Source organism: Hippopotamus amphibius, chromosome 9, assembly GCF_030028045.1.
Source record: "Hippopotamus amphibius kiboko isolate mHipAmp2 chromosome 9, mHipAmp2.hap2, whole genome shotgun sequence".
NCBI classification, from domain to species: Eukaryota; Metazoa; Chordata; class Mammalia; order Artiodactyla; family Hippopotamidae; genus Hippopotamus; species Hippopotamus amphibius.
Window position 1 is genome coordinate 124,939,771 of NC_080194.1, and position 11,587 is coordinate 124,951,357.

Below are 11,587 nucleotides of genomic sequence, written 5' to 3' on the forward strand. Positions count from 1 at the left end.
GGCACATATATAGGCTCTTTCCAAAGTAAAGGTGGGGCTTCCTAGATGGCAGTCATTAAGAATCTGCCTGCCATGCGGGGTACACGGGTTCAAGCCCTGCTCCAGGAAGATCCCACATGCCATGGAGCAACTAAGCTCATGCGCCACAACTACTGAGCCTGCTCTTTAGAGCCCATGAGCCCAGGCTTTAGAGCCCGTGAGCCACAACTATTGAGCCCGTGTGCTGCAACTACTGAAGCCCACACACCTAGAGCCCGTGCTCCACAAGAGAAGCCATGGCAATGAGGAGCCCACGCACCACAAAAAAGAGCAGCCTCCGCTCGCTGCAACTAGAGAAAGCCCGTGTGCAGCAATGGAGGCCCAACACAGCCAATAATAAATAAATAAATAAATTTATAAAAAAAACAAAAAACAAAAAAAAACAAAGTAAAGGTGGATGACTTAACTGTAGAGAGAATGTGAATATTCTAACACCTGAAACTGTCCCCATGGACAGTGGAGCTTGTGGACAACCAGCAAGAGCTAGGGCCACAGGAGGCTCTGCCATCTCCCTTGCCGCTACTTTCCTAGCACTGTCACCTCACTCCCTGGTTTTCAGTCCTTTCACGTAACCTAGCCCAGCTGCTCCCAACAGGCTGGAGCCCTGATCTGTGGCACCTCTGTTCTCTGACCAACTTGTTTCCAAGGTCTCAGAGTCTCAGCACCCTCTGCCCTGTCTGCCCCATGGGAAGAGCAGAGCAATCATCTCGGGCCCCCTATGCCATGGGATCAGGAAGCCCAGCAGGGTCCTTGGCATTTGGGCACAGGTTCCAGCGTTTAGCTGGGGTCACTGCCAGCTGCCATCCACTGAGGGTGGGCAAGGGCCTCTTCCCATCCAGCCTGGCTCCAGATAAGGCAGGCTCTGCCCGGCCTCAGCCAGCCATGCGCAGCCAAGATTGGGGCCACGGGACTTCCCTGGTGGCCCAGTGGTTAAGAATCCACCTTTCAATGCAGGGGACATGGGTTTGATCCCTACTCAGGGGACTAAGATCCCATATGCTGCGGGGCCACTAAGCCCGTGCACTCTGGAGCCTGCGTGCTGTAACTACTGAGCCCACGTGCCACAACAAGAAAGAAGCCCACGTACTGCAACAAAAGATCCTGCATGCAACAATTAAGACCTAATGCAGCCAAAAAAATAAATAAAAAAGGATCGGGGCCACAGACTCCACTTGATCTGGCCACAGGGGGCCTCACCAGCAGCCCCCATTCCCAACAAGGGACGTTGTTATTACAAGCCAGTTGTAAGACAGCGTCTACCAAGGTCACAGGAGGCCTGGGGGAGGCCTCTCCTGCAGGCACTGTGGCCAGACCACCATCACCTGGGGCCCTCAGGTCCTCTCCCCTCTGCAGCGGCCCCCCACCTCCCACTCCAGGGTGCACACAGCATGGTCAGGGCTCAGGCGCTGGGCAGGCAGCCTGAACATGCAGCCTCCACTGCAGCCACTAGCTCTCAAGAGCAAATGCTATTTTAAAAATTCCACTTCCCCCACTCTCCACCCCTTTTAATAGCAGTAAATTCACTCAGGATGTTTTCCCAACAGTGACAGAAAATAAACTCTTAGTGCCAAGTTCAACTCTGAGAATTACTGTCAAGGCAAACCAGAAGGATGAGGTGGTAGGAGCTCAGACATGGGTTTAAAGTCAGTCCTGGGACTTCCCTGGTGGCGCAGTGGTTAAGAATCCGCCTGCCAGTGCAGAGGACACGGGTTCAGTCCCTGATCCGGAAGATCCTACACGCCGCAGAGCAACTAAGCCCGTGCACCACAACTACTGAAGCCCACATGCCTAGAGCCCATGCTCTGCAACAACAGAAGGCACCACAATGAGATGCCCACGCTCTGCAATGAAGAACAGCCCCCACTCACAACTAGAGAAAGCCTGTGTGCAGCAACAAAGATCCAAAACAGCCAATAAATAAATTAATTAATTAAAAAAAAAAAAGCTGCTTCTGCCAACTGGTGCTTCAAGCTCCAGGGTCTCAGTTTCCATCTAGAGCAGGAGAATCATGAGGGCCTGTTACAGGACTGTGTGGAAGAATGTCAGGGAACAGGCATTGGATGGCTCCAGCTCTCAGGCAGCAGAGGGCAGCCACCTCCAGCACCAGCCTGGACATGAGAGAAGTGAGCCTGTGAGGGGCAGGTGGGTGGTCGGCAGCACCGGCCTGGATGGATCTGGCTGGACACTCTGTGCCCCACGAGCTGGCCCAGAAGGTAAAGACCATCCCTGCACTTGGGCGGCCCCATTCTCCAGAGAGCACACAGGACAGAGCACAGGGGCCAGGAGGACTAACGTCGTTTATTAAGGGAACAGAGAACAGGTCACACAGCCTGGAACCTGGGTTGTGTGGAAAGGTAAAAATACGTCTAGTATTTGGATGGAACATTCCGGAACCCAGTGGTTTCAGAGCTGCCCCACAACTTCACTAATGACTAAAGCAAACATTGCCTCGTGCTGCTCCCCTCAGCCACTCACGAGACCACAGATGTGAACAGATCTGACAGGCACACCCACCTCAGAAAGTCCAAGTGGGGCAACCAAGGCCAGCCTGCATCCTGGGACACGGCCACTTGGGCCAGAACAAAGGCAGCCCTGGTGCCCTACCCTGGGGACTTTCTGACAGGCTGGAGGAGGCTGGAAGATGACATCTCAGGGAAGCATTCCCACACCAGCCAGTCATCTATAGAACAGCTATGGCTCTGAGAAGGTGACCCCTAACCACTGTGATACTGGAAAATCCCCCACAGGCTACGTTCTGAATGTGCAGCAAGGTTGGGGAGGAAGGCAGGAGAGCAAGCCCAGGGAAAGCTGGGGTACGCCAAGCTGCAAGCGCCCGCAGCCGTCAAGCCTTCCCCCAAAGTGGGCAGAAGAGTGTCCCCCAAACGCATATCCAGAATGACCTTACCTGGAGACAAAGTCTCTGCAGATGTAGTTAGTTAAGGTGAGGCCACTCTGGACTGCGGCTGCCCTAAATCCAATGACTGTGTCCTTACAAGGGGAGACAACATGTGGAGACACACACAGATGCCGTGGGGAGGCAGAGGCAGAGTGATATGGCCACAAGCCCAGGAGTGCCAAGGACAGCTGGCAGTACCAGGAGCCGCCTGGGACCAATCCTCCCTCAGAGCCTCCAGAACTGTGAGACAATTCCTGCTGCTCTAAGTGGCCCAGTGCGTGGTTCTTTGTGTGGCAGCCCCAGGCCCTCATACACCTGCAGGGCCCAGCTTCCTCCCTCGGCCTGGGCCCCCCAAACGTCCCACTGTGTGTCCTCGTGCTGGGCCCGTGGGAGAAACTGGAGTGTGAAGATGCCTGAAGACCAGGATTTCCGGCTCCGGGACAGAAACGACTCTGGCAGCTTTCCAAATCGCATCATCAGGCCCGGGTCCCGGGGGCGTCCTGGAGCCTCAGGGATCTGTGCAGCGGCTGCTCCCTGCCATGCGTGCGCTGGTGCTTGCGGAGGTCAGTGCTCCGGCGGAAGCCCCTGCCGCAGGCCGGGCAGGTGTGGGGCTTCTCACCAGTGTGAGTCCTGCGATGTGCACTGAAGTGCGAGCTGTTGTTAAAGCGCTTCCCGCACTCAGCACAGGCATAGGGCCGCTCCCCGGTGTGTGTCCTGCGGTGGATGACCAGGCTGGAGCTCTGGCTGAAGCGCTTCCCGCACTCGGCGCAGGCGTAGGGCTTCTCACCCGTGTGCACCCGCTGGTGTGTGCTGCAGTTGGAGCGGTCGCCAAAGCGCTTCCCACACACCTGACACTGGTAGGGCCGCTCCCCGGTGTGTGTGCGCTGGTGCTTGGTCAGATGGGACGTCTTACTAAAGGCCTTGCCGCACTCAGGGCATGTGTGTGGCTTTCGGACCCCGAGCGGCCCCCCTCTGTCCAGAGGCCACTGGGGTCTGGTTGGGTCGGGCCCCTGACCCGGACCTGGGAGCGCTCGGCCCCACCCAGTTCTCATCGATGCAACCGCCCTGGCGTCCTCTCCATCCTCAAATTGCCTCCCAAGCTCTGAGACAGAGAAAGCACAGTCGCTGAGGGCTCCACTGGGACAGGGAGAGGGACAGGGATGCTTTGGAGAAGAAGGGAGGGGGGCAGGACAGGGCGGCCCTTCTGAGAAAGACGATGCAGCGCAGTGCCTTCAAATTCCCCTTCCACACCCTCTGCAGCACTGCATCAGTCAGAGCCTGATTCCATAAACACACAGTAACTACTAATCCTCACAGGCGGTGAGGTGGCGCCGTGACGGGGCCACTTACCCACGAGGATGCTGAGGCCCACTGACCTGACTGGGAGGGAGAGGCCCTCCTAGCGCTGGAAATGTCCCTGCCGAGACACTCTGCATCCCACACCCCTGTGTGGGCCCTTCCTGTCTCCACACTGGCTCATCCAGGAAGCCAAGCGTGGGCTCGAGCTCACATCCACCTCGTCTGTACAACTGAGACTTGATGGAACCACCTTCCTGGCCTTTGGTAGGAGTTTTTACCAAGGAACTGAGTCTGGAAGTTCCTCAGATGGTCACACAGTGACCACATGACACAGCAATTCCACCCCTGGTGTAGGCCCAAGAGAGTGAGCGCTACTGGCCAGGGGACACTTAGGGCATCCTGATGGGCCCTGCGCCAGGCCCGTGTTTCCCAAGGGACCAGCTTCCCTGTCACGCTTACGTGCAGCACACTGTCCTAGCCCCAGCTGGTAGGACTCTCTCCTGTGACGCTGAGGACTTGCTGCTCGGGCCCCAAACCTTTCTTAAAGGCACCTCTCTCCCCTCACCTTTCCTCCACATGGAGGGTCAGCCTGTCTTGGTAAATGAAGTTTCATGGGCACACCCACATTTTTTTGTACAGTCTGTGGCTGCTTTCACAAGGCGTCACCAGGGAGACAGCATGGCCCATAATACCTGAACTATTTACTATCTGGCCTTCTTCAGAAAAAGTCTGCCGACCCTTGCTCTAAGCCCTTGAGCTTGAACTCCGCAAACACAGTTGCCAAGGTCTAAGCTCAGGAGAGGGGAGAATCTCATCTGGGACGTCCGTCTCCTCGCAGACCCCCTCACCTGAGCCGGCACTGCCAGAGACTTCCCTCGGCCCCGCCGTACGAGCTGGGTCCCACAGGCCTTCCCCTCGCCCCTGCTGGGCAGTCAGATGGGGCCCGAGAGTGCAGAGTCCTGCTCATAGGGAAGGAGAAGAGACGACATGAGCATGGCCAGGATGAAACACGGGACGGCAACAACTTCCTCCTCGTGAGGGCAAAGGGGTGTTGAGAGAACCTGCAGAAAAGCTCAAAGCCTCAAAAGACAGAGGAAGGAAGCATTCTGCTACTGTGCAGGCTGCTTTCTCTGACAGAGAGGAAGTGAAGAAACAGGCCCCAAGGCTCTCCCTGGCTCCGGGAGGGAAACCAGATGCCCCGAGGGGTCAGAATTTCATCACAACAGAGAGTTACAACACACAGCGGGAGACAGACATGGAACAGAGGGCACAGAGCAGCGGGACAGCAACAGTGCACACAGCAAGCCAGTACTTGAGGCAATAGAAAGGTTTCATCTTCATTTGTTCTATAGACAGTTTTGAAAAACGGGGGATGTAAAGGAAAGCATGTGATCATTAATTTTCTGTGCCAACTTGGCCAGGCTACAGTTGTTAAATACCAGTCTATTTTTTATTTTTACTTTTTTGGCTGCACCGCACAGCTTGCAGTATCTTAGTTCCCTTACCAGGGATCGAATCCACACCCTTGGCAGTGAAAGTGCAGTCCTAACCACCAGACCACTGGGGAGTTCCCTAAATACTAGCCTAGATGTTGTTGTGGAGATTATTTTGTGGATGTAATTAACAACTACAATCAGGTGACTAAGTAGAGCAGATTACTCTCCACACTAGGGGTGGGCCTCACCAAATCAGTTGAAGGCCTTAAGAGCAAAACTTGAGATTTCTTGCCGTCCTGCCTCAAAACGGCAGCCTAGAAATTCTGCCTAGGTTTCCAGCCAGCTGGCTTACTGTACGGACTTCACAACTGCCAGCCTCCACAATTATGAGAGCCAATTCCTTAAAATAAAACTCTCTCTACACATACACATCCTAATGGTTCTTTTTCTCTGGAGAATCCCAACTGATACCAAGTAGGGCCTCAACTCCTTTAGAAAACGTTTTAGGGAGTAAATGGGTGTCAAACGTGGCAGAGTGAGCTGAAGGGACAGTGTGGGGTGGTGAGGAGAGGCCTAGACAGCCAGGGCCTTGCTGAGAGCAGCTCTGTCCATGGGGGCCGAGGACGGCACAGAGGCTGAACTGACATTGGACAACTGTGTTGGTGAAGGAGAGAACAAAGGAACCCAGGACAGCTCTGGGCATCTGCCTGGGACGTAGGCAAGCAGCCACGCTGCCCCCACTGCAGCTGGGCCACTGACGGGGCCGCAGCAACACTGGCAGTGCAGGCTACACGCAGCTGGCTGCCTAGCTGCTGGCGGACTCAGGAAACGCCTCTGGCTCACTAAACCAACCCCCGGGCGCAAGGCCCATGAATTCCTACGTTTAACATGCTCCCTGGTGATTCCTCAAGATGCTAAAGTTTGAGAATTCCTGGAGCAGCTCCTGTAGATGGTGGGGGAGGCCAGGAAAGGTGCTGAGCAGGGAGGTGGCCTAGGGTCCTAGAAGCCAGCACACACCACAGCCAGCCCAAGGGAAGTAGCCACCCTCCCTGAGACTCGCCCACGTCAGAGAAACAGCACGGGGTCTGAAGGACAACAGCCGGGGTCTCCCTGCATGTTACCCTCATCCTCCGGCAGCACATCGCAGCTGTGGGCCTGCTGAGCCAGGTCTAGGCATCCCCACTCCTCCTGGGACAGGTACACAGCCACGTCCTCCAAGGTCACCGGCACCTGCTGGAACACAACTCACTCAGCCCCATGCCACTGCCCCTTCAGGCTGGGCCAGCTGGGGGGTTCACCCGTCCCCTCCACTTGTGTGGCGACGGCAGGTCCTGCTTACCTTCCCCTACTTCTTCCCCGCCCCCACCTTTCCCTTTCCATATGCTGTTATCCACCCCCGCCTTCCAGGCTTGGCTCAGAAACACCTGGATCCTCCTCTTCGGGAGGACACTGTCGCCACCGAGCTCTGCCCCACTGCCACAGGGCCGGAGACCGTGTGGACAAATGTGCTGCGTGGATATAGCTGCATCTGCTGAGATCTCAGCCGCTGGGGCCCACACTCCTTGGGGTCACGAGTTAACATGCTTGCCTCAGCTCAAGCCAGCCCCGGGACCCAACTCAGGCAAGCTGAGGACTTCAGGATGCCTCTAGGTCAGTGGTTCCCCAATTTTGCACCAGACTGACCTGGGAGCACAATTAACACCGAAGCAAACAATATCCGGAAGAGATAAATCCACAAAGGCAGCAAGTTGGTGGCTGCCAGGGGGCTGAGGGAGGGGGAGTGGGGAGTGGCTGCTAATGAGTGTGGGGTATTTTGGGGAAGTGATAAAATGCTCTACAATTGACTGTGGTGAGGCTGCACAGCTCTGTAAATACACTAAACACTGTATACTTTAAATGGGAGAACTGTGCAGGACATGAATTATATCTCAATAAAGCTGTTATTCAAACAAACAAGCAAAGGAGATTCTGATTCCAGGCCAGGACTGGGAGAAAAAATCTATTTTTACCCAGATTCCAGGAGATTTTAACATACAGCTGGGTTTGAAGCAATTGCCCTAGCTCACCACTGGGAGCCCAGAATCCTCCAGAACATACCTAATACTTAAGTGGCATCTGAGAGCAGGTAGGACTTCCCAGGAGGTGAAGGTCCGCCTCAGAAACCCACTGACCTGACCACACAAGAGAAGTGTCCCCATAACAAGGGCATGGGACACACAGGGATGCTGCAGATCAGGAACGCTGCTCACCTGGGACCAGGCTGAAAGGAAAGATGTGGCCAGTGCTGACGTCTCCTGATGCCGGGAGGCCGCTGGGCCTGGGGAAAGAGCACAGAGTCACCCACTCATGCACATGGCAGCGAAGGCTGGACAGGTCCAGCTGTTCCCCACCGACACTCAACCCACCAGGAGCCTGCCCACCCCACAGGTACACAGGCCTGACCCCCTGCCACACTCCTTACCGTTCCCCTCCCTTGTGCAGGGCTTCTCTTTCCTCAAGTGGGGCAGCTACTCACCTGTCTTTGGCCAGAGCTGGGAGCCTCTTTTTGGTCTGTGGCTCAGCTGGGCTGGGGGGTGCTGGCTGGAGTGCTGAGCCCCTTCCTCCAGAGACAGCTCTTCTGGCTGGGCCGCCACCTGGCATTTCAAGAACCACTCCCCTGTCCCGTGGGACACCGCGTCATCAGGGAGCACCTTTGGATCCTGAATACAGACAGAGATCTGCCCACCAGCTCCCAGAAGGTTGGGAGGAAACCCACAGGGTTCCCCACCCCTCTTGTCTTGGGCACCCTGGCCACCCTGTTCCCAGGCTCTGCCTCACCACCGGGCCGCCTCCTTGTGTCTGATGGCCTCTGCAACCCGCCAAGCACCTCCCTCCAGCCAGACCCCAGGGAGAAGGCATGTGACCTGGGAAGAAGTCAGGCTTCCAACCTGGGAAAAAGGAGTCTGTTCCACTCCTGAGACTACAGTCTCTCCTCGTCACACTGTGTCGGTATCACTCTCACACTCTCACCCTACTTTCCTTAGTGTTCCCAAAAGACCTGGGCCAGAAGAGCCCCAAATCACGTCTCGTTTCGGAAGACTGAGTTACTGCACTTGCTACATCTTTTGAAACCATCTACAGACCTTCTGGAATCACCTATTTCCTAATTCTAGTGAAGGTGAATCAGATAAACTTGGGTCTCAGAGTTTCCTGACGTCTCTAACAGTACTAGGGACAAAATACATCCCCGGGGGGCTGAAACCAGCGCCAGGGACCCTGCCTCAGGCTCAACATTCCACACCTCTGACAGGAGACAGTCCCCAGAGGTTACAGGGTGTGCAGTGACAGGGGAAAGCCATGATGGGGACCCCAAACGCCATGGCTGGCGGGGTTGTGAAGGTCTCCTGGGCTCCTGTTGGCCACCACGAAGGCAAGGATTTGCTACTGCACTCAACTCACCTTGTGGTCAAGTTTTTTTTTTCTGGGGGGGGGGGGGGGGCAGAGGCGGAAAAGATGCAAAAACAGCACTGTGTGGCCAATGGCACTGCCACAGGGAGAAAGATGACCAAATATCTCATCAGGAGGAATTAATCTGACCCAAGCAGGAGAAATTTATAAGAGACTTCCCACTCCCCAAATTTGGTTAGGAGTTTGCTCTAGAGCGGCACTTGCTCTCTGCAGAACTTTCCTCAATGATGGAAGTGTCCCATATGTGCACTGTCCTTGTCCAGGGAGTAGCCACTGGCCACGTGCGATGACTGAGCCTTTGGAATGTGGTCAGTGTGACTTAGGAATTACATTTGAAATTTTATTCAATTTTAATTAAAAAAACCACACAGGGCTGGTAGCTACTGTACTGAATGATGCAGCCCCAGAGAGACTAAGGAACACATCGGGGCTCTAACTTGGGCACCCACCAGCACCTGGTCTTTCTTCCCAGTGCGCCTCCCTCTTTGGGGATCTCTTCAACTCCCAAGCTCTTAGAAGGTCTCCAGCCTCTCTCTCATCAAAACCTGTGTCTGGCTTACATTGGGGTGGTGTTAACGAACCAATCCACACAGCTTAGAAAAGGCTAGTGGGGCTATAGTGCTTAATCAACAGGTGGGCACACGATGGCCGAGGCTGAGAAACACTCTGCAGTTGCCTTCTTCAATTCAGTGTCCGGCCAGCCCCAGGTCCTTCCAATGACCAAGGCTGGTCACGACTCCAGAGCCCAAGGAATCTATAAACGCAGACCTCAGCAGCAGGGCCCCATTTCCTCACCTCAGGGCCAAAATGCCCCCCACCTCACCCGCTGCCTTTGCTTCCTGGGCTCCCGCTGCAGCCCTTCCACGAGGACCACGGCCTCCTCACCACTCTCTGGCTGCTGCTCCCGCACCCTGGCCTGGATCTCCCCCGGCAGCACCGTCAGGAACTGCTCCAGCACCAGCAGCTCCAGGATTTGCTCCTTGGTGCGCAGCTCGGGCCGCAGCCAGCGGCAGCAGAGTTCCCAGAGGCGGCTCAGAGCCTCCCGAGGTCCAGCCACCTCCTGGTAGCAGAAAAGCCGGAAGAGCTGGCGGAAGGTCTCGGGGCTAGGGTCTTCTGTCTCCAGGGAGGGCTCCACCTCCCAGCAGTAGTCCTCTTCCACCTTCACTATCAGGATCTCATCCTCATCCTGCTCCAGGGGTGGCACGTGCTGGAGGCCGGGAGAGGTCGCCATTGTTCCTGGTGGGCCTTGTTCCTTCTCGCCTGGAGATTACACCCGTCGCTCCCTATACCTCTGGCCAGACACTGGGAAAGATGTTTTCAGGGCTCTGTGGAGAGACAATAAAGTCATGTGGGGGGCAGCACTGGGGCTGCATAAGCGTCTGCACCCATAAGCCCCTGACCTGGCCCCAAGGCTAACTTGCTCTCACTGGCAAAAAGAAACGGTTAAAGTAGATCAACCTGTTCTTGCTATTAACCCCCTAATTCCCAGGAGAGATACTTAATGCCTGGACCTCTGTTACTCACGTGAAAGAAGAGATGGTGATACCACCTACACACAGGTTACTGAGAGAACTAAACAGGATGTTTGAAAAGGGTTTATTTCAGCACAACTCCTAGAACGCGGTCAGAGTTCGAGAAACGCTGAATTTCCAATATTACAGTTGGCCATTTTTGGATGAGCTCCCTTTGGAAATACAAAGAGAACCAGGGCCCCCTCTGCCCGGGAGGACGCAGATTCTGTCCTAACCTGACCCCGATGTCGGAAGGCCCCTGCAACTCCAGGGCCTTGAGAGGGTCAGCCCTCCCCGGCCAGGCTGTTTTCCCGTCTCGTCCCCTCAGGTAGAGGGAGAACAAACCAGGCTCCGGCGAGGGCCGCGGACAGAAGCTCCAGTGGGGCCCTGCGCCCGCGCCCGCACTCACCGGCAGCGCTGCGACCGGTTGGGGTCCCGCGGCAGGCCCGGAGCGGCGGGTTGGAACGGGAGCGGGACGGCGAGCGCGGAGGGCTCGGCGGGCCAGAAGCGAGAACCAAAATCTGTAGAACTCAGACCCCGGACGGTTGGCGGCGACCATTGGCTGAGCCTGCGTCGAGCTCGAGAACCAGGCCGCGTGGGCGACCCGCCGGAAGCATTGTGGGTAATGTAGTCCTCGCACCTTTGAGCCGGCTGTCGAGAGCGAGAATGGGCCTGGGTAGGCGGGCCCACGATAGGCATTGTGGGTAACGTAGTCCTCGTACTATTGGTTGACTCGACTGTCAGGCATAGAAACGAGATACGTAGAGAGTCCGCAAGATGCGCTCTGAGTAACGTAGTCCTCTCCTGGCTGAGCCGAGGCCTGGGGGGCATTGTAGGCCACAGAAGTACCGCCCCCCGCCCCAGCTTCAGTGCGCATGCGCGAGCGCTCCCAGGCGCCGCAGTTCCTCGGCCATCCTTCCTGTTTTGCTTGCATCCAGCCCCACCCCCCCACCCCGGCC

At 56.1% G+C, this 11,587-nt stretch overlaps 1 protein-coding gene across 2 annotated transcripts; it reads right to left on the reverse strand.

Moving 5' to 3' along the window:
- Positions 1–7: 7 nt before the first annotated feature.
- ZNF500 (zinc finger protein 500) lies at positions 8–11,242 on the reverse strand. 2 transcript variants are annotated; one of them, XM_057750396.1, is made up of 7 exons: positions 11,038–11,242; positions 9,941–10,442; positions 8,186–8,369; positions 7,920–7,987; positions 6,792–6,900; positions 5,083–5,193; positions 8–4,037 (listed from the first exon to the last, which is right to left on the reverse strand). In XM_057750396.1, exons 2-7 carry the CDS (start codon positions 10,346–10,348, stop codon positions 3,412–3,414), a joined length of 1,506 nt encoding a protein of 501 aa, XP_057606379.1. In that variant the 5' UTR covers positions 10,349–10,442; positions 11,038–11,242; the 3' UTR covers positions 8–3,411. The 2 variants fall into 2 exon arrangements, with proteins under 2 accessions (XP_057606379.1, XP_057606377.1); XM_057750394.1 differs by having other exon boundaries at positions 6,792–6,903.
- Positions 11,243–11,587: the final 345 nt, after the last annotated feature.